Genomic DNA, 22,237 nt, shown 5'->3' on the forward strand with positions numbered 1-22,237 from the left:
AAGACGGGTGGGATAAGGAGGGTGGGAGGGAGATGCAAGAGGGAGGGGATATGGGGACATATGTATACATATAGCTGATTCACTTCGTTATACAGCAGAAACACAACATTGTAAAGCGATTATACTCCAGTAAAGATGTTAAAAAACAAAATCAGCGTTCAATATACACTATGGAATATTAGCCGTAAAAAGGAACGAAAATGAGTTATTTTTAGTGAGGTGGATGGACCTAGAGTCTGTCATACAGAGTGAAGTAAGTCAGGAAGAGAAAAACAAATACCGTATGCTAATGCATATATATGGAATCTGGAAAACTGGTACTGATGAACCTAGTGGTAGGGCAGGAATAAAGATGCAGACGTTGAGAACGGACTTGAGGATACAGTGGGGGAAGGGGAGGCTGGGACACAACGAGAGAGTAGCACCGACATATATACACTACCAAATGTAAAATAGATACCTAGTGGGAAGCTACTGCATAGCAGAGGGAGATCAGCTCGGTGCTTTGTGATGACCTAGAGGGGTGGGATAGGGAGGGTGGGAGGGAGGCTCAAGAGGGAGGGATATGGGGATATATGTATGCATATAGCTGATTCACTTTCTTGTACAGCAGAAACTAACACAACATTGTAAAGCGATTATACTCCAATAAAGATGTATTTAAAAAAATATATCAATGTTCAGTAAAACCACCCCCCAATTAACCAAAGGATTAACACCAAACCTTGTATCATAAATGCAATGTGCCACTGTTTCCTGCATGATAAAACTATTTCAAATTATTTTCACTAGTAACTTAAAAATTTTGTAGTTATCCTAGAAGTTGATCATCTGCTATGTGTGCCTAGAGCATGAGAACTTCCCTCTCCAGTGTTTCTTAAATTTGAGAGTTTGCAGACCTCTAAGAATTCATCTATGAATCAGTCAGCGTGAAAAACAAAGCATTACAAGGCACACAGGTGATCACTTGGTGCCAACAGCCTATGACTATAAAATGCAAATTCAAATAATGAGATCTCACAGTATGGTTTAGTTACAAGGTCAAAAGATCCAGATTCCTTTTTAAAATTACGATAAAAATACACAGATTTAAAAAAACTTTCTGGGCTTCCCTGGTGGCGCAGTGGTTGAGAATCTGCCTGCCAATGCAGGGGACACGGGTTCGAGCCCTGGTCTGGGAAGATCCCACATGCCGCAGAGCAACTGGGCCCGTGAGCCACAACTGCTGAGCCTGAGCGTCTGGAGCCTGTGCCCCGCAACAAGAGAGGCCGCGACAGTGAAAGGCCCCCACACTGCGATGAAGAGTGGCCCCCACTTGCCACGGCGAAAGCCCTCACACGAAACGAAGACCCAACACAGCCAAAACTAAATAAATAAATAAATAATCAATCCTTCCCTCTACTAAAAAAAAAAAAATTTCCTAGAGATCTCACAACTCCCACCCACGATTTCATCTGTGGAATGCTACTTAAGGAACACTGAACTATTATTTAGTTACAGTGCATATTCAGTCCAAAGTACATATAAGCAAGTGTAAAACAAATATAACTTCAAACTCCCCTCACTGAGGAATAGAAAAACTTTAAAAAAGCATTTTTATTCAGCAACTTCCTCCATCACATAAACATAGTCTCTATGGCTTGTCTATGAAACAAAATCTAACACCCTAGACCATTCCAGGTGGCAGTCAACTTTAAAGTTCAATGCCCTAAGAAATACTTCCTCAGTACTGAAAGAACCACCTCAGTTCAAAACTCTACATTTCAATTTTTAAATCCACTCTGAATATCTTTAAAATGTGAGCACTCTTACTGTTAAGAAAAAAGGACTCCATCTGGTATTTTTTTGGTTTTTATCAGAAAGTTGTTTCATGTTGTTTTATCCACCAAGTGTCTGAATAAGACTCCTAAGACCTAAGGGTAGGCAACGGTTTCAGGCAAGAATTACTTATTGAAACTTTTAAGAGAAAAATGACCAGAAAAGGCAGGCCTTGAAAAAGCACAAAATTCTCCACAATCCACAGTCAGGTGTCCTAGCCATCTCCCAAGCAATGCATTAGTATGTTAATAATCCACTTCTGAAACACCAGGGGAGAGGAGGAGATTGAATATTACATTCAAAGGTTATGTTATTAAATTGAAATGTCATCATCAACATACAAATGAGAGACATAAACAAAACTATTGAAGAACTGATTTTTTATTAAACATAAAGTTACAAATAAAACTTTAGAAGCACCTAGTCTCTACAGCCGTCTAAAATATGGTCCTACTGTTCACTGCTAAAAAGAAGCTTGGAGAGACCCACTCCCATCCATTGTGTGCACGAGAGTAAATGAGAAATCATAGTCACTTCGGCCCAGGTCAGGCACAGCCCTGGACAATGGAGCATGCGTGCATTCAGACAGCTGCACTAGGAGTGCTGCAGGAGTGGATAAGCCACTCTGCCTTGCTTGACAGCGCCACAGAAAGACGACTGTTGGCTGTCCTATCTAGGCTTCCACGTGCTAATGTGCACTGGGTCTTGTTTCTCCTCTCTCCACTGAGGGGGACAAATAAGAACTTCTTTGCACCTAAGAAGTGTGTAATCTCATTTCTCACTAAAGAGTGAGTTTTCGTGACAAACTCTGAACAGGGAGCGGGTTTCGAGTATGCTGCCATTTCCCAATGCTGTGGCTCCAGGCCAAAGGCAGGCAAGCATGGAGCAGATGGAGTCCTGGCAAGGTCTGCACTGTCCCTGCATTAGTAGCATCTGCTCATTACTCAGAACCTTCGCCTGCTTTATCTAATGCTCCAGGAAAAGCATTTTGATTTGATTCATTTCGGTACGGTAACGTGCAACACAATTAGTGGTAAAATCAAACTGGAGGACGGCCAGTGCTGACAATCGGAAACAAGGCAGAAGAAATATGAGGCCAGTGGGTTGGAATTCAAAAAATCACAACTGTGGATCATCTTGCCAAATCTCAACACCCCAGGTGGGTGGTACAGTGTTCCTGCAGGGCCAGGAGGCTAAGAAGGACGTGGGGATGACTAACTTTTTCCCAAAGCAGTTTCCATCTCCCCCTCTGGACCTGACTCCTTCTGCGGAGAAAATGTGTACAGACAGACCATCAAGGCGGTCTCAATGGCTACAGAGCTTCCCTTTGGCACAAACAGGGAGCTGAAGTTCACTGGCTCATTTTATTATCTTATTCTTCTTTTCTGTGGGGCACAGTCCCGAATTTCAGACCTCACGAGGTGAATTTCCTTTGTGCTAGCATGGCACTGCCTAAGAAGCGCGTGTTCCCCGCTCCTAGAAAGAAGCAATACGAAATGTGTGTTTGATTATTTCAACCTGTCTTTGGCCAGAAGTAGTTACTCAGGAGTATGTTGGTACAAATCGCACAATGACAATCTGTTAAACTGAAGTTAAGACCAAAGACAATGCTACCTGAGGTCTGGGGTGAGGTTGGAGGGGGGAATGAGAAGGTGTTGCTTATCTCAGAAAGTAACAATTCCCATCAGACAGGTAAAACAAGCTGAGTGAGAGAGGAGCAAGAAAACACAAGAGCTTTTATCAAAGAAACAATCCTAATACCAAAAGGAATTCAAGACAAAGCAAAGATTTCAGTGTAAACGATGCAGCCAAGGAAGTACTATAGATTTTACCCACAGAAGGGCAAAATGAAACCCAAAATAATAAGACAGACAAACGTGATGATGTAAGTGTAAACAACCAGACAGATCAACTGAACAGAATGTAACATCCAGAAACAGACCGAAATACTAAAAGAGTTTCATGTGCAGAAACTTGTACAGGCAGCACCTCAAACCAGTGAGGTGGAGATGGGCTTTCTAATAAGAGATGCTGCAAAGATATAATCAGATTCATATACTATTATTCTAGGATGAACTCTATACTGGTCAAGATTCAAATATAAAGATAAGCCATAACACTATCATCCAAAAGAACACAAATAACAAATGTTGGCGAGGATGTGGAGAAAAGGGAACCATTATACACTGCCGGTGGGAATGTAAATTGGTGCAGCCACTGTGGAAAACAGTATGGAGGTTCCTCAAAAAACTAAAATTATAACTACCATATGACTAAGCAATTCCACTGCTGGGTATATATTTGAAAAAAATGAAAACGCTAATTTGAAAAGATACATGCATTCCAATCTTCATAGCAGCATTATTTACAATAGCCAAGATATGGAAGCAACCTAACTGCCCATCAACAGATGAATGGGTAAAGAAGATGTGGTGTGTACACATGCACACACACACACACACACACACACACTGGAATACTTCTCAGCCATAAAAAAGAATGGAATTTTGCCATTTGCAACAACACGGATGGACTTAGAGGGCATTATGGTAAGTGAAATAAGTCAGACAGAGAAAGACAGATACTGTATGATCTCACTTATACGTGGAATCTTAAAAATACAACAAACTAGCAAATACAACAAAAAAGAAGCAGACTCACAGATACAGAGAATAAACTAGTGGTTACTACCGGGAGTAGGGGTTTAAGAGGCACAAACTCCTATGTACAAAATAAATAAGCTACCAGGATATATTGTACAGCACAGGGAATATAGTCAATATTTTATAATAACTATAAATGGAGTACAACCTTTAAAAATTGTGAATCACTATGTTGTACACCTGAAATTTATATAGTATCATCTCAATAAAAAAAAATTTTTTATTAAAGCCCAAACAGTAACAGAAGAAAAAAGAATTACAAGTAGCAGGTACATATGTGAAAAAATTCAACCTCTCTCACACTAAGAGAAATGTAAGTTGAAACATTTGGATACCATTTCTTATCTATCAAAGTGACAAATACTGAACAGTTTGAAACATACTTTGCTGAGAAAATGGGCTCAACTTCATACCCTGCTGGTTCGAGTGCAAAATAATATAAGCCCATGCGCATCCACCTTTTGACCCAGACATTTCTGTAGGAAATAATCCTTCCTGCATTCACATGAAATGTCATACGTACAAGGCTTTTCACTATCACACTGTAATAGCAAAAGCATAACACAACTGTTCCTCAATAAAGGACTGTGTAAATAAACCACAGTGCGTGTACACAATGGAATACCATGAAAAAGGAGCATCTTCTCCATACACTGACATGGACAACGTTTCAAGCTGTGTCATTAACGAGATGTAAGCATTCCCAGGTTTATTACAGCATTATTTACAATAGCCAAGATATGGATACAAGCCAAATGCCCATCAGTGGATGAATGGATAAAAAAGACGTGGTATACAGACACAATAAAACATTATTCAGCCATGAGAAAGAAGGAAATCCTGCCATTTTCAACAACGTGGATGGACTTTGAGCATATTATACTAAGTGAGATAAGTCAGACAGAGAAAGACAAGAACTGTATGGTATCACCTACATGTGAAATCTAAAAAAGTCAAACCTGTTTAAAAAAAACTGAGTAAAACGGTGGTTATGGGGTGGGGCGGGGGAGGAACAGGCGGGATAAGACTGATGGTGTTTAAAGGTACAAACTTGTAACAAGTGGTGAATAAACCACAGGGTTCTAATGTATAGTATAATGAATACAGATACCAATATTGTACTATAACTATGTAATGTGATAAATATCACTACAATGGCAGTCATATTACAGTATATAAATGTATCAAAGTAACACAGTGTACACCTTAAACTTACACAATGTTACATGTCAAATTTATCCAATTAAAAAAAAGATACACCATTAAGTGAAAAAAACCAAGGTATGGAATGATATAAAGTAGTACGCTATCTTTTGTTTAAAAAGGGGGGGGAGGGACTTCCCTGGTGGCGAAGTGGTTAAGAATCCGCCTGCCAATGCGGGGGACACAGGTTCGTTCCCTGGTCCAGGAAGATCCCACGTGCTGCGGAGCAACTAAGCCCGTGCGCCACAACTACTGAAACCCACGCCCCTAGAGCCCGTGCTCTGCAACAAGAGAAACCATCGCAATGACAAGCCTGCACACCACAACGAAGAGTAGCCCCCATTCACCAAAACTAGAGAAAGCCCACGCGCAGCAAAGATGACCCAAAGCAGCCAAAAAAAGAAAAAAAGAAAAAAAGTAATACTTACTTGTATTTACAATAAAGAAATACTAGAAGGATAGAAAACAAACTAAAAAATATGGTTGCTTTAGAATGGAGTGGACAAAAATGGGTAGAAGCAAGACTTTGCAATGCATAACTTTATATATTAGCTTGACCTTACATCCCTTAAAATGTATTACTTAGTCACATGCATTAAATTACAAAATAAAACCCACTCATTTATGGATTAAAAAATTAAAATCACATATTCACATACATACATAACTACTGTCTAGAAAAATAAACCATAAACAAAGTCCATTGAAGAATAAGGGACAAATTGAAAAAATATTTAAAATCAATGACAAGGGTTATTTCCTTAGCCCTTTATTTTCAACTGCAGAAGATAACAACCCAAAGAAAATGGGGAAACAATTTGCAGAGAAAGAAATACAAACACCTAAAAACACAATGAAAAGATGTTCATATATACTTATATAAAGAAAGGTAAACAAAAACAACAGTGAAATACCATGTCCACCTATCAGACAAGCATGAGGAAGCAGTCATTCTCATATACTTTTAGCGAGACTATAAACTAGTGAAACCTTTTTGGAGGGCAATCTGGCAGCATTTATCAAAACGTAAAGCATCTGTAGCCTCCAATCCGGGATTACTGGTAATTTGCTCTGTGACTATACTTGCATAAGTCCATCACGATACTTGTTCAAGGATATTGTTTTGCAGCACTGCTTTTAATAACAACAACAACAAAAACCAATCCAAATGTGCATCGTTAAGGGCCCTAATAAATAAATTATAGTACAGCCACATAATGCAATACTACACAAGCTGAAAAAGAACAGGGTTTACCTATAAGTGCTAATATGGAAAGATCCCAAGATGTGTCATTAGGTGAAAAATCAACATGCAGAAGAGTACACAGAGTGGGACATACGTGTGAAACGTGAGAGGAACTAGGAGTAGGGGAGCAGGGAGGAACACTTCAACTTCTTTTTGTATGCATTTTCTTTTTTTATATATTATCCTTTTGTGCTTTGAATTTTAACTACGAAATTTTTTTAAACCAAGTATTTAAAATACATTATGACAATTATTTGCCAAGTATTTACTGAAAAAAGAAGTTTCCCTAGCCTATCTACAAGGTTTCCTATTATTTCTGTGCAACGACAGGGATAAGGGTGACAACTACAATTCTAACCAACAAACTAAAACCGGCAGCACACTTGCACATCACCAAAAACTCTATTTTCAAGCTCACAAGATATGAGATGTGAGGGTGCAGAAAATTGAGATGCACCTCTTTCTAAGTGTCTCTGTGGAGTTATTACATAAACAGCACTACATCCCTGGCATGGCCCAGAAGACACACCAAAGTTCTCAATTTGCGACTGATGAATGATTCAACCTCAAGGAAATAACTTAGTCGGCTTCTCTGGACCTCAGTTTCCCGATCTGAAGAAGAATGTGTCTGTGGCAGGAAGAGGCTACTGGATGGTTCTAAAACTGTATATGATTCTAACTTAAAAGTATTACAACTTCTGCATAGTTGTTTGAAAAAAACCTCATTGATAATTCGGCACATAGGAATCACACTCAAGCTGCTCTTATGTTATCTATTCAGGATGTTAACAAACATACACGAACTATGACATACCCCAGAGACAGCTTAGCTGAATTTCTAGAGGCTGAAAGGAAAATCCATCAATGGTGCCCAATTAATGTCAAACCAAAAAAACAGAGTTCATGTTAAAGTAATAAAATGAAAATATTTAATATTTCAGCTCTAATTTTTATTTCTTAAATGGCATATGGATATAAAATTCCCCATTAGGTCCTTTACTACAGTCTTGTCCCTCTGAGCTACCTCTGAAGATTTGCAACCACGCCATGACAGGAACGCTAACATTCTGCAATATCTTGTGATCCAACTTTCAGGCAAGTGGGGAGACAAAGCTTTTGGAGACTCAAACTTTACAACATAATGGAAGTTAGGAGCATGAGAGGTAGTATACAATATCACAGCCATCAAAATTATTAGACTCTTCTTACCTAGTTCTGTAAATCCACAGCTGCCCACACACAAAAAGAATTCTGTTGATCCCAGAGAGACAACGTATTACCATAAATTATCTCGTATGGTATGTAAGTGCCAGGAAAAGGTAGGCCCTGCCTACCTTTATTTTTCTATTTCCATATTTGTCAATAGATTATCTATGTCTATCCTCTTTTCACTCTTTCCTTTGGATCAAGCAGAGACGAAAGGAAAAGTAGGCCAAGTATATTTAACACCAAACAAGTTATTTGCTTAAGATGGCTTGGCCAGCCTTGTCTGGCTCTAAAACCTAGCCCTACAGTTCCAGTAGGAATTAAACACCAGTTTGAAAGGGCGCTGTGTTCCAATGCCTACTAATGCATTGAGGGTTATTGGCCAACTTCTTCACATAAAGGCAAGAATAAGGGTGTGTGTGTGAACATGTGTGTGCCCACATGTATGTACGGAGGGATTATGGGTGGAGCCGGCCACAGCTGCTTAATTTTTGTCAAGCTTTTTTTTTTCCTTAACAGGGAGGAGGCCTGTGGTTACTTACCATCCTCGTAAGCCGCTACCGCCAGCGAGCTGTTTATCCTCACAAAGGAGACATATGGCTGCATTCCAGGCTCATCCTCCTCGTAGTCCGATTCCAGGAAGGGGGCTGTGTAGTCCCAGGTGCGGGTGTCCCACACCCTCACGTCCCCTGATGTATATCTGGAAAAGAAGGACACGCTTGGTTCCAAATGGGGAGTGAAGAGCAGGGCCACCATGGAGAGAATGGGGAAGCCTTAAAACGACAGAGGAGTCAGATCTGGCGGGTGTGGAGCCACTGCTGCAACACTTTCCACGAGTCACTCCAACAAGAGGAAATGGCAACTCTGTAACAGAAAGGCCAAGAGCACGTTTCCTGTTCTCGTAGCACAATGGGGACAATTTCAAGTGAGAATACTGTAATAAAAAATTGGGTAGCAAGATCTCCTTGTTTTTCCTTTTTGACTATTATAACCAATCTGTTACCTTAAGTCCTCTCAGTAAAGGGATCACTAGCAGAAATGTGTAGAAGCCACGCTATTTATACACAGACGCACACATGCGAAAGACAGAGAGGGAACTGCTAAGGACTAATGGTCTTACAGGCACAAGCTTTCTAGTACTTCATCCATGCATCAGATTTGACTGATTAAAGTCCCTAAAGACTAATTGATTTGCTGAAACAATTAAATCTTGCCTTTAGCAGCCAGACAGTGCTGCCTTCTCATGAAAAGCTCTTGCCAACATGTATGACACACCCCGGTTTCGCCCGCTTAGAGGACAGGAGCGCTCACTCTCTCCGATTACACCTGCCACTGAAGCAAATGCCTCACTCCATCAACGCCAAGGCAGGGCCAGAACCTGCGCAGACACCAGGCCCCGAAGATAACGGAACGGCCAGATGATGAGGTGGTGCGCTGGCTGCCACTGAGGTGTCTACGCTAAGTTCTTCACATCTGCTACAGGGGGTTTGATTCAACATGTAAAGCAACGGTGGGAAAGCACGTTAGAAACGGGGTAATGTATGTATATCGATGCTCCTCTCACTTCACCCCAGCTTCCACCTCCCCCCTCCGGCCCCGTGTCCTCAAGTCCATTCTCTATGTCTACGTCTTTATTCCCGCCCTGCCACTAGGTTCATCAGTACCTTTTTTTTTTTTTTTTTAGATTTCATATACATGCGTTAGCGTACGGTATTTGTTTTTCTCTTTCTCATTTCACTCTGCATGACAGACTCTAGGTCCACCCACCTCACTACAAATAGCTCAATTTTCTTTCTTTTGATGGCTGAGTACAGGGAGATCAGCTCGGTGCTTTGTGACGACCTAGAGGGAGGCTCAAGAGGGAGGGGATATGGGGATATATGTATGCATATGGCTGATTCACTCTGTTGTACAACAGAAACTAACATAGCACTGTGAAGCAATTATACTCCAATAAAGATTAAAAAAAAGAAAAGAAACGGGGTAAGAGTCTCATGATGAACCCACACAAACACAGAGACAGGCAGACAACTGTAAAGGTGTTCAGTCTTCCTGAGGCCAAGCCATAGTTCCTTCTTTGATCTCATATTACAAGTGTAGAATCGAACAAGATAACTCCAAGATTTATTTAATTACTTAAGTCTATGACATGATGCATCTATGAAGTGGTTATAGATGAATTTCTCATGCGAGGTTTCTTAATAAAGAAACTGGGAATATTCTGATTCAGGAATGCTTCATTTACTAAATGTAGCAGTGTTTCCCTCAAATTATTAGTTGACAGCAAATACGTACATTATGAATTCAAAGGCCATCCTGTCACACACATTCTCTAGGTTGGAGCACTGGACTCTCTCCCTGTAGGACAGTGACTGGAGGGTGTATGCGTAGTGTAAAGAGTCAAATAGGAGAGACGTGCTTTCTAAAACTGGACTGATGGGCCTCTGTTTGACCACTGATCCTCCAGTAAAGAGAAACGCTCACTCCATGAGTGTCATTACACCTGGCGATGCACAAGCAAAGGCAGCTATTGATATCGCCACGGCCGCTGGCTCCCAGACCCTCCAGGCAGAGCTCCATATCACCTTCAATGAGGAAACCTCCATAAGAACACACACTGCACTGCACCAAAGCTACCAGGCTCACCCTGACACCCTGAAAATGACTCCAGCATTCCCTGCAATAAGGCCACATGCTTAGCAACAGAGACACTCAACAGAGATAACGTGGCTGAATTTCTAGTCTGTGTATGATTATTAGATTCTTAAGGTTAAATTCTTCGTGAAAGGAACCGGCCAATTCAGAAAAGAAGGGTAAGAAGGATGGCAACATCTTTCAGAAATACAGAGAAGGTAAGTGAAAGACAGAGGGAACTCAGGAGATCAGAGGACTCAGGAACTTTGAGAGAAAGAAGTACACAAACCAGGAAAACGTATGTACTTTCCATCAGTCTTGGTCACTCTGTTTCTTATGACCTGCATATGGGACCACACCAGCCGTCTTCACGTGGTCCTCTGAGGTGCCCCCTTAGTGGATACAGAGGACAGGATTTGGGTGGCCTGAGCGCCACCATCCGCAAGCTCCCTTTACACAAGGGGTTCCAAGGTAAAGCAACAACCACCAAACCAAAACTTGAAAAACTGCTGAACCACACAACCGTGAGCTATGAAATACGATGTGTCTCTCTCTTTTGGGGAAGAGGAGAGACGGAGGGCAGAGGTCACCCAGAGAGGAGCATCTTTTAACATCGAAAAGGCTCCTGACCAGCCTCTTCTTCCATGCGGCTGTCCCCTTCCCACTGCCATTCCACCCACCTAAAATTAAACACGTGCTCTCCTCAAAAAGCCTCAGCCCACAACCAGACTGGCCGGTTGCAAGTTCCTGATTCTGTCGGTGACAGCATCCATCCCAGGTCACTGGTACAAAACCGAGGGGCTCCTCCATACCTCCTTCCCTGGCCACCCACACTGCTACACATGCGGTCAGCACGCCCTTCCTGCCCTTCTCGTTCCCCGTCTGCCAGCAGGTCCCACTCCCGCATCAGCTCCCGGCCGCCCCACGGCAGCCTCCTCACTCCTGAGCCTCGCCCACCTGCAGCCAGCCCCGCACCAGCCAAGCCCTCAAAAATACCTGACTACGCGGATCTCTCTCCCTCTCTCTCCACACTAGACCCTGAGCCTTATCATCTACCATGACAGCGGCCTAGACTTTCCTCGAGTGGCAACTGTGTGAGTACGTGTGTAGTCATCTGACTGTTCGTCTCCCCTACGAACCCACAAGCTTCTAAGGTCAGGGGTTGGGTCTTGCTCACTGATGTTGATCCAGTGACCAGAACAGTAGAACTACGATAGTACTTGACACCTAGGAAGCCCTCTGTAATCCTGAGGCCTCAACACCACACTGAATGAAGCTTTAACTACCGGCCAGGCACTGAGAACTCTCCACAAACTGGCCTCCACCCCTCTTCCAGCCTCACTTTCTCCTCTTCCTTAGCATGAGCTGGCCTCTAGCCAGGCCTGCCGTTCACTGGCTTCCACACCATAGGTGTCTCTGCACCTTGGCTCCACCTTTCTGGAGCCCCTTCCCTCCCCATGAACCAGCTGGGTGGGTCAACCTTGGCTATACATTAGAGTCACCTGGGATGCTTTTAAAACTCCCAATACCCAAGGGCACACCAGATCAATGAAATCTGACTCTCTGGGGGTGGAACCAGACAACAGTGTTTCCCAACGTGCCACCAAGATTGAGAACAACCTATCTCACTCAAGCCCACCAACGTCTCAAGGCCTAGCCCAGGCCCTCCTCCTCCATGAAGCCTCTCTGACTCAACTACTGCGCCCTTGGACCTGAAGAAATGGCGTTCACTGCTACATCCCACGTCTCCTCACCCTGACCGTGAAGTCCTCGTGAACGCCCTACCTCAATGCCACAGCCTCCATCACAGTGCCTTACACACAGCTGAAAGAAGGGGGTCCCCAGCTGCTTTGAGTGGCATCTCCTTTTCTTTCTGCTGCCCACCTTCTAGTGCTAATGATCAGTGAAACACCGGAATGCGTGCATCGAGATGCGTCAGACTTCTTGCATTTACTTCCAAACTGATTAAAACCTCTCTATAAAACACGGAATAAGCTAAATTATTTTGGTAAACATGAAATTTTCCATATATATCCGTTTAAATCAACTCCATTCTTCATGGCTAAAAAGCATGATAATAGCATAAATGCTGCAAAGCAACTCACAAGGCAAATATAAAAGACTCGGGGTCTCCTTTATGACGGGAAAAGAGAATAAATATCCCATTTCAGCAGGTACTACACGATGACTCAGCAATAGGCTCTAAAATCTGACACATGAAAGCAACCATAGCAGTGGTGCTCAAACTGTGTTAATGAACTCGTGCTAAAGAAACAGACATTTTCATGAGGTTAAAACACTGGTTGGGGCAGAGGGACCTGGACCAAACTCTAAATGTGATCTAAAAGCGCTTAATAACGTTGGCCAGGAGAAGCAAGAACAGATAGGAAAGGGAGGTAGGGAAAAGAGCTGATTCTTCTCCAGAGCTCCAGATGTCTTTATGGCTGCCTAATGACAATTACACTCAACCAATTAAGACACCACTATGACAGTTGCATTGTCAGTAAGCCTTTGGACCCCAATGTTGATGGCTCTCTAATTAGTGTCTGTGCAAAGTACAACTGCGACTAATATATTAGCTGATGTAAGAACGCTAAAGAAAAACTAAGGAAGAAAGAAGCCTTTTCCAAACGAGTAAGGACGTCCCAGCCCACGGCACGGACCAGTGAAGCTGTATGCTTTTCCCAGTCTTTTTTTATGCTTGGCAACGTTGAGTTTACCTCCAAATAAATAGGTCAGAGACCACAGCTGATTTTTTGTTGAAAGAATGGGAATAGAGCCTCTTTCAAGCTCGGCACACCAGAGCAACTGCCAATTTAAAATGATTTACCATGGAAGAGCTTTCATTAACTAGTACATTTCCAATAAGCAGACTACTTATTTGGACTAGGAGACCTGAAGAAAATGGAAGAAGTGCTGTACAGCTGCAAACCACCTTGAACCTTTCTCCTCCTCTAAGGAGCCAAGCAGGTGGGAGCTGTGGGGGGATGGTTCCATTTTGCTTCCAGCTGCCAGTGATTTGCTAAAAAAATTTTTTTCAAGGCTCTTCACAACAACCTGGGGCACTGTTTTAAGAATCTGGTAGTCAGGTTAAGTGACTTACCCAAGGTCACAAGAAACATTTTAATGGCACAGCTGGGGTCAAACCGGGTCCCCAGGCTTTTCTCTAACTGCTGCTCTAGACAACAAGTCACTCTGCCTCCTCCGATGAGTGTCTGTAAACACATACGGCTTTTAAGAACCATCCCCATTTAAGTGCAATATAAGGAATTTACTGTTTTCAATACTGTGACTCAGGCTTGCCGGACATAGCCCCTGACCCTAACTCATCAATTCTACCACTACAGCTCAACTGGAAGGCAAGAAGCCAACAAGAAAAAAGCTCAGTATGCTGGCAAGGGGCGTGGGACTGGGCAGATGCAAAGGTGCCGCCTACACATGCTTCACAGGTGATGTGGGAGCACATGTGGGATGGCTGGTAAAACTTCACCCTCTACAGGACCACAGTCACAGAGCCACCCCCAAAGTCACAAGTCTATTCTGATCAAGTACTCACAGCAGCCAAAAGGAGCCTTGTTATGAGGCCTCAGGCCAGGAACAGCAAATGGTTTCATTTGTGTGTCAAATCCAATAAATCAGTAGTGGCTGCCTACAGCCCTGTGTTGAGAAGGATTCTGAAGCTGTATTCCATCCAACTCACCAGAAAAATAAATGCTGTAATGGATTTTTCATGCCCACCGTTGGTTTGGGAGTGAGGAGCCATGGAATCTATGCAAGTTACTTGCGTCCTTACTCCATACAAAACTCTGCCTGGGGACTTCCCTGGTGGCCCAGTGGGTAAGACTCCACGCTCCCAACGCAGGGGGCCCGGGTTCGATCCCTGGTCAGGGAACTAGGTGCCGAATGCCACAACTAAAGGAGCCTGCGTGCCGCAACTAAGACCTGGTGCAGCCAAATAAATAAATAAAAACTCTGCCTGGCCAACTCCTAGTCATCCCTTCCAGACTCAACTGAGAAGTCACTTCTCAGGAGAAACCCTGCCTGACTTGGAGCCTACACTAGGTGCCTCTCCCCAGTGTGTTAGGGTGCCCGCTCTTCCCCTACCCTAACCTCTCTCACACTGTCCTGTAACCACCTGTAACTGTATCCCTTTGGCCTATGAGCAAGGGATGTGTACCCCTCCCCTCAGCAAGGAAAGCAAGAGATGTGTACCCCTCCCGTCAGCAAGGAATGTGTCTGCAGTATTCATCTGTGCTTAGTACATGCTGAATGAACGATTCTGACTTAAACTCAGAAGATGGAAGTGGTTTAAAGCCTACAAAGCAATCAGGCAGAGGCCCCTACAAGTGCAGTGCCCACATTTCAAGAAATGTTCATTATGCCCTTAACATGCAGAGGTTTTAGGAGCTAGTCACACATACTCCATACTTTCTTTAGTAATACCAAAGATTACAAATCAATGAAAGCAAGAGTATTTACTGTTTTCTATGAAACATGACTGTGTTGTATTATGCAATTAACAAAATGAACTCAATCCCACGGTGCAGTCTTTCTGTGGAAATGCACTACTACAAACATCAAGTGCAGCTTAAGATGCATCAATTGAAAAATAATGAACATCTTAATGGACCTTACGAGATCCATGCACTACACACTTAAAACTGTTTTCCATACATCTTGGTTAATCACAATCAATAGAGTCAGAGCCAATGATGATTATGCAGAGTAACTGTAGCTGTGGCCCTTCCCATTATTCCTTGGAGAACCAGAGATGGATAAATGCAGTCATGAGTTCACCAGTATTTATTAAGGATATTCTGGAGCTCCTTCATTAAGGATATAATAAATGTAAAGCTCTCCTCTGGTCTCTTATCAATATCTTACCTCAGACTTACTTACCAGAAAAGCATGTATACCTCACAGCAGAAAATAAAAGTATTTATAAAAAGAGGTCCCTAATGGGTAATGATCGAATTCCTTATGGGAAACAATCCAATGTCATAATAAGCAGCAGCACAAAGTCTATATAACGCAAGGTTGAAAGGAACTGCCAAGAGAAACAGTTTTTTAAAAAGGAGAAAGACAGAAAGCAAGTCCTTAGTAAGTATAAATATGGGGTGACATTTATCTAATGCAATTTTTATCACCAATCTGTATTTACAAAGCATCTGTTATCATCTCAAGAGCCTCAAACTAATCCTATGTATTATCCATTTTTATACATTCACATGAAGCTAGAGTATTACAAACACCATCCTTGAGGTCCTCAGCTCCTGAATAGCAAGTGTTGTAAAATTCAGGGCAAATACACACTATTTCAGATCAAAGCCATATTTTGGCATGGTACATGGTCAATACAAAGGCACATTTTTAATTACTGGGAAAAGTGGAGAAAAAATGGCTAAAAGCAAGATATTTCAAGTTATCTTAGACACGTGCCTGTGTCTGAACTATTATTTTCCAACAGTTCTTAATTATAAACAATGATAACATTCCAATAAAGTGTCAATAGGCAAAGTGAACCAACCAGAGATTCAGACACCAAATTTTACATATATAAACCGGAAGCTCAAAATGTTGCTTCATGTCTACATAAGACTGGCAACCCTCTCGACTCTGTCCAGGTTGTGACAGACAGAGCTCTAGGAAGGATAAAAGCCAGAACGACAGCCAGAGGTCACTTGGCTGCTAGAGACGTGTGTGTGGTTTTGCTTGGTGTCACTTGCCTCAGAGGGAATGGAGATGGAGGAAGTGCAGGAGACCAAACAGGACAACTGAGTACTTTTCAGGGAAAGAAGACACCTAGCACTTGGTGACATCAGACGATCCAGTTTTCCCTCCAACCACACTTGACAGAGAAGAAACATGGATACACAGTCACTGTTCCTTCCAGTCAAGGCAGGAGTTGCACCCTAAAAAGGCAGATCACCACAGCAGAAAACGGAAGGAGAGGCATTTAGGAGTGCTGAGAAAAACCTTGACACAAAGAGGGGGCTTGATGTTTTTTAAAACCAAAACGGGGCGGGGGCGGGGAATGGTCCTCTAATGTGAATAGTATGCTTTCTTACGCAAACTGAAGCGCTTCAGACTTATGAATCTTAAGTGACAGTGAGGAGGGACTTCACTGCAAAACACCACCATACTCCTGGGCATCTGATAAAAGCTTCTCGTGAGCTAATAGCTTAATGGTTAGCAGAGCTGGCACAAGGCTCCCAGTGAGCCCCCCCGCTTGACTTTCTCCGGCAAGTTTTACCCGAGATGCTCTCCTTCACTAGATGGCAGTAAAGCGAATATATTCCTGGCAAATTATACCTAGACCTACATCTCAGGTTATAATGTGACCCTTCTGAACTCATGATGTCATCTGTTTTCAACACCCTTAACTCCCAGAGTGCAACTGTGGAGAAAGAGGACGGTCTAGGCCTCACAAAACAGGACTGGGATGCCGTCATAGCCTCGTCCCTTCTAGTCTTTTCCCTCAATGATAAACGTATAATTTGAGAGACATTCTAAAATTCTCGGAGCTCTCACCACAAACAAACAAAAACAAAGAAACAAACACCATGCTTCCTAATCACTTATTATCAACCAACTTTCTAGATAACATCTCTTCTTCTAAATCCAAGGAAGACACATGCTAAACCTCACCGCATTTCAGGAACGCTACCAGACCACAAAGAAAACACAGACACAGGCTGAGCTCTGAGAGAAAGAGACAGGTGGCTTATCGCAGAGATTGGTGGCTTCTCAGCACAAATTATTCTCAGGTTAAAGAAATGGGAAATTTTAGCCAGAAAAAATCAAAGTAAAGGTTGTATTTGAATTACATACTTAGTCACCATTGAAGGAACTTCCACTTACCTGACCAGCAAAGAAAACCACTGTTTCTGGTATTTTCTGGGATGCTGCATATCACTGCTAGGTGGCCACATGACACCACAGAGAGGCACGAGGAAGGGCCAGAGTTAAGAGCTTGGTAAGTCAAAGATGCGGTAAGGAGGCTCAGAGAGTGCAGGGTCTCAGAAGTGCAAGAAGTTTTCCTTCTATACATACCTTCCCCAAAGTTTCCTCGGTGCTGGGACTGGTGTTAGGCTCTGAGGTTACAAACATGCTTTATACATGGCCCCCACCATTTGAAAACGGTACAGGCAACAAGATAAAACTCTTGATCTTTATCTTTTTTTTTTTTTAAATTTGTCATTACTTAAACTATATTTTCATATTTTGCTTTTTCACATGTTATAGTAAGAGCATTTTCCTATGTAATAGTATCCTTGGAAAACCATGTTTTGTTGAATTTTTCTTTGAAGACAATGTAGACGCGATAGAATTGTAAGAAATGATACAGAGAGAGCCTGTATATCCTTTGCCCTATGCCTCCTGTGGTAACATCTTGCAAAAACTATTGGTACAATGTCACAACCAAGATATTCACATTTGTTCATTCACATAAAGAGTATTTCCATCACTACAAGATCCCTCATGGTACCCTTTTTTTTTTTTTTTAACATCTTTATTGGGGTATAATTGCTTTACAATGGTGTGTTAGTTTCTGCTTTATAACAAAGTGAATCAGTCATACATAAACATATGTTCCCATATGTCTTCCCTGTTGCGTCTCCCTCCCTCCCACCCTCCCCGATCTTTATCTTTATTTATGGCACTGACCGAAAAAAAGGAAGGTGCACTCAGGAGACCGGGTTTGAGGGATGGTTTAGAGACTTCAAGGCAAAAAGTTATATGGGAAAGAAGTTGAGGATTATGAAGGCATTTTAAAATAATTTCTTTTTTAAAATTTTTTGGCTGTGCCACACGGCATTCAGGATCCTAGTTCCCCACCCATGGATTGAACCCGTGCCCCCTGCAGTGGAAGTGCAGAGTCTTAACCACTGGACTGCCAGGGAAGTCCCTAAAATAATTTCTTAATCTGGAAAAAATAAAAATCCATCCACCTAAATCCAGCAATATTAAAAAACAGGCAGAAAACTAAACGGTACACACCAAAAGCCACAACGGGAATTGTGGCAGCATGCTGGGGTTTAGGTGGATTTCTCGTCTCCACTTTCTAATAGTTTTGCAAAGACAATGTGGTTTTACTGCTGTTTTCATTTTTAACAGAAAGGAAAGGTCCACACATGCCATGAAAGAAACCAAAGTGACGCTATAATAGCCAAGCCATCAGAGTAGCGAGCGAGGGCTGCAGAAGGCAGCGCTGGGGCCCGGCTCTCCACACGCCCCCCGCAGAAGCACAGCGAGGCAGGCAGGGCACGGCTGCCAGCTCACTCCCCGGACCTTGCTGAGCCTCAGCTACCTCACCCAGAATGAGTGTTTCGGAAGAGAGTCTCTAAGTTCCTTCCGGGTTTCAAGCTGTATGATTCTAAGTTGAAAAAAACTAAGAAATCGGAGAACAGACAAAAGAAATTAGGAATTCCTCCAGCTTCCCACGTACCATCGAGTATACAGGTGGGGGGAAGGGAGTCTATCAAATGTTAATCCTTTTTTTCAGACTAAAAAAAAGTATTAGTACTACAGAGCATTTAATGAAATATTATATATCACCTCTAGTTTTAAAAGACGCTTACAAATTAACTGAAAAAAAATACATGGCTGTAAGGTTAAGACAAAAATGCTTAGGCGAAGCCTCAAGGCCACGTGATTAGCTGCCCTATAAGCTGCAGATAATCACCCCTCCGGAGGTGTGAGGAGGGTAGACGCTGGGGCAGAGCGGCAGTGGGGCGCTAACAGGCTAGCACCCCATGGAACCTGTGGGAGGAGGCAAGGCTTGAGCTGGGCGCGAAAAAACGGGGACTGGGTTTCTTTCGGGGGTAATGAAAACGTTCTAGAATTAGATAACGGTGGGCAGTTACACAACCTTGTGAATATACTAAAAATCACTGACTTACACAATTTAAGAGGGTGGATTTTATGGTATGGAAACAGCATCTCAAGTTAAAAAAAAGACATGGTCAGAGGTGACTAGGACAGTGTGGCAGGGCGGGGGGAGGGAACCAAAGGTGCCCTGGGAAGAGTAATGAGGAAAAAGGGAGGTTGGAAACAAATTTCAAAGGCTCCAAACATCAGGAAAAGGTAACTGGAAAACTATCACCCATGAGACAGGAAAGGAAGCAAACACTCATGGACAAGAGTGAAAGATCAAAGCTTTGAGAATAACGTCTGTTTCCTCTGCTGGAAAAACAAGCCTCAGGTAAGAGGCGTCCCGGTCCTTTCACTGGACAGGGACTTGAGTGTCTCCACGTTTCCGAGTGAATGCGCATCTGAAGGGTGCCCTGGTTCTGCGCGCAAAGAAGAGTAAGGCAGAGCCGAGACTGGGTTCGCTCTAAGCTTAAGTGTGACACAAATTAGTCTAAGCCTAAGCAATGCAGTTCCAATCCAGGAACATTTACACAAAAGGACTGAAAAGCTGGGAAGAAGCTGGGGCAAGATTCTGCAACATAATCTTCATCAATTATATAAAATAATTTTACAGGTTTAAATGCAAAAATGTCACATCGGTTAGCTGCAGATATAAAAAAACTAAGCGTCTGAACAGATTCTACTTGTGTAAAAAAATAGAGAAGAAGGAAGGGAAGAAGAAAAATAGGAGAAATGCAAGAGAAGTAAAAGAGAAGGAAATGGTGAGATGGCCACTGTCTCTTTAAGAAGCTCCTTGGAGATACATAACTGCAGAAAGCCTGGTGAATACAACATTGATTGGGAATGAGGTAACCACAAACACCGCTGTCTCAAATGAAAAGGGATTCAAGATCTGACCCAGAAAACAAGCATCGTAACCACCAGATAAAATTTTAATGATAAACACAAAATGCTCTATATACAAGCAAGATTGAAGTATCTGATGCTAGGCCATAAACTAAGGTTCTCTTAGAAAGAGGGGCCATGAGGAGCCTCTCTGACCCACAGATCAAGTTTCATCTTATCGATCCACTAAACTCTGCCATCGCTTTGCTTTGTGCTGGCATAATCTGTAATGTTGAGCAGGCCTCGAGGGAACGGAGAGGCAGGAAAAGAAGGACTGGCATCTGGACTAGTGTCCAGATAAGAAATTCATAATTGGCTTTCGAGAATCGTCTCATTTCTAATTCCTTTTATGACTCTTTCAGTTCAATCTCAATAGTCTGTCCTCAAAGGCCCCTGACACACCAGGAGACTTCTCTAAGCTAGAATGATCCCAGTCCCTTTGGGAGTTATTGAGGAATCTCAGAATTAGCAGGTGAAAAGGATCTTACCTAGCATGAGCTCTCAGGCCCATACTTGAGCAATGAGGGGCAGAAGCCTAGAGCCACACTGATAACTGAAGGGATAAAATTCTAGATTTCTGGTCCATTAGTTTTTCTAAAAGTAATAGTTCTATAGCACTCCCAAGAAGGGTATTTACTGGCCTCGAAATCATGGCCAGTAAAACACAAGGCAATGGAAAGTGTTCCTCCTAAGGCTTATCTTGTTTGAAGCAAAATACTTTTACATAGGTACTACGGACCACAAAATATTAAAATAATCTGACTCTTGGAAATTTCAGTTAAGGAATGCTTCTGAAGGAAAGAGTTTTCTTTAAAGAAAAAGGCTCTCCTACTACTAAGCTGTTAAGTCCAAGGTTTGTTTCTGTTTGCTCCTCCAGGTAGAAAGCTCTTTTGGGTGTCTCGCTGCGAAGTCAATCCAGACTCAGAAGTTTAAGTGTCCTGGTCTCTAAGGCATTAAGTACACAATGTGAGAGACTAGTTCAAGACATCTTGTTAATCCAAGAAGAAAGTCATCTTCTTATTATACATTAAAGAAACACATAAAAACATCTCTGTAATAAAATATGCAGAATTCATGAAAGTGGTTTTTGGAACAGAAGCCAAAGGAATTCACACAGAAGTTAGAATTAAATTTCTCGGCAATGGAGACAAACAAAAAGCGTATTTCAGGACAAGTTAACTGCAAATACGAACTGTGTGGTGGGGAAGGAAGATTACCTGTGGCCACAGCCCTTCCTCATAATAAAGGCTTCAGAACAAGAGATCAAGAATAGCACCTGGGGCTTCCCTGGTGGCGCAGTGGTTGAGAGTCCGCCTGCCGATGCAGGGGACACGGGTTCGTGCCCTGGTCTGGGAAGATCCCACATGCCGCGGGGCGGCTGGGCCTGTGAGCCATGGCCGCTGAGCCTGCGCGTCCGGAACCTGTGTTCCACAACGGGAGAGGCCACAACAGTGAGAGGCCCGCATACCGCAAAAAAAAAAAAAAAAAAAAAAAAAAGAATAGCACCTGTTTCTCCCAACACTTATTATTATTGCTTGACTTCTTTATGTCTTCATAAAATACAAACTGTTTGCCTTAATGAAAATCTAACAGAACATGCCATAAGAGTGATTTAAAAGCTCAAAAGATGCATGGACACAAATGGATCACAGAGCCGCTCCACACCACTAGCTTCAGAGCTCTCAACTACTGGAGGATACAGAGTCAT

At 42.6% G+C, this 22,237-nt stretch overlaps 1 protein-coding gene across 1 annotated transcript in view; it reads right to left on the reverse strand.

Annotated features, from left to right (window-relative positions):
- FBXW8 (F-box and WD repeat domain containing 8) overlaps positions 1-22,237 on the reverse strand; it is a 114,461-nt gene that overhangs the window by 60,702 nt on the left and 31,522 nt on the right. The window contains exon 5 of the mRNA XM_060028099.2: positions 8,679-8,836. Coding sequence (XP_059884082.1) covers positions 8,679-8,836 — 158 coding nt within the window. The remainder of the gene's footprint in view (positions 1-8,678; positions 8,837-22,237) is intronic.

The sequence above is a fragment of the Delphinus delphis genome, chromosome 13 (genome assembly GCF_949987515.2).
Source record: "Delphinus delphis chromosome 13, mDelDel1.2, whole genome shotgun sequence".
NCBI lineage: Eukaryota > Metazoa > Chordata > Mammalia > Artiodactyla > Delphinidae > Delphinus > Delphinus delphis.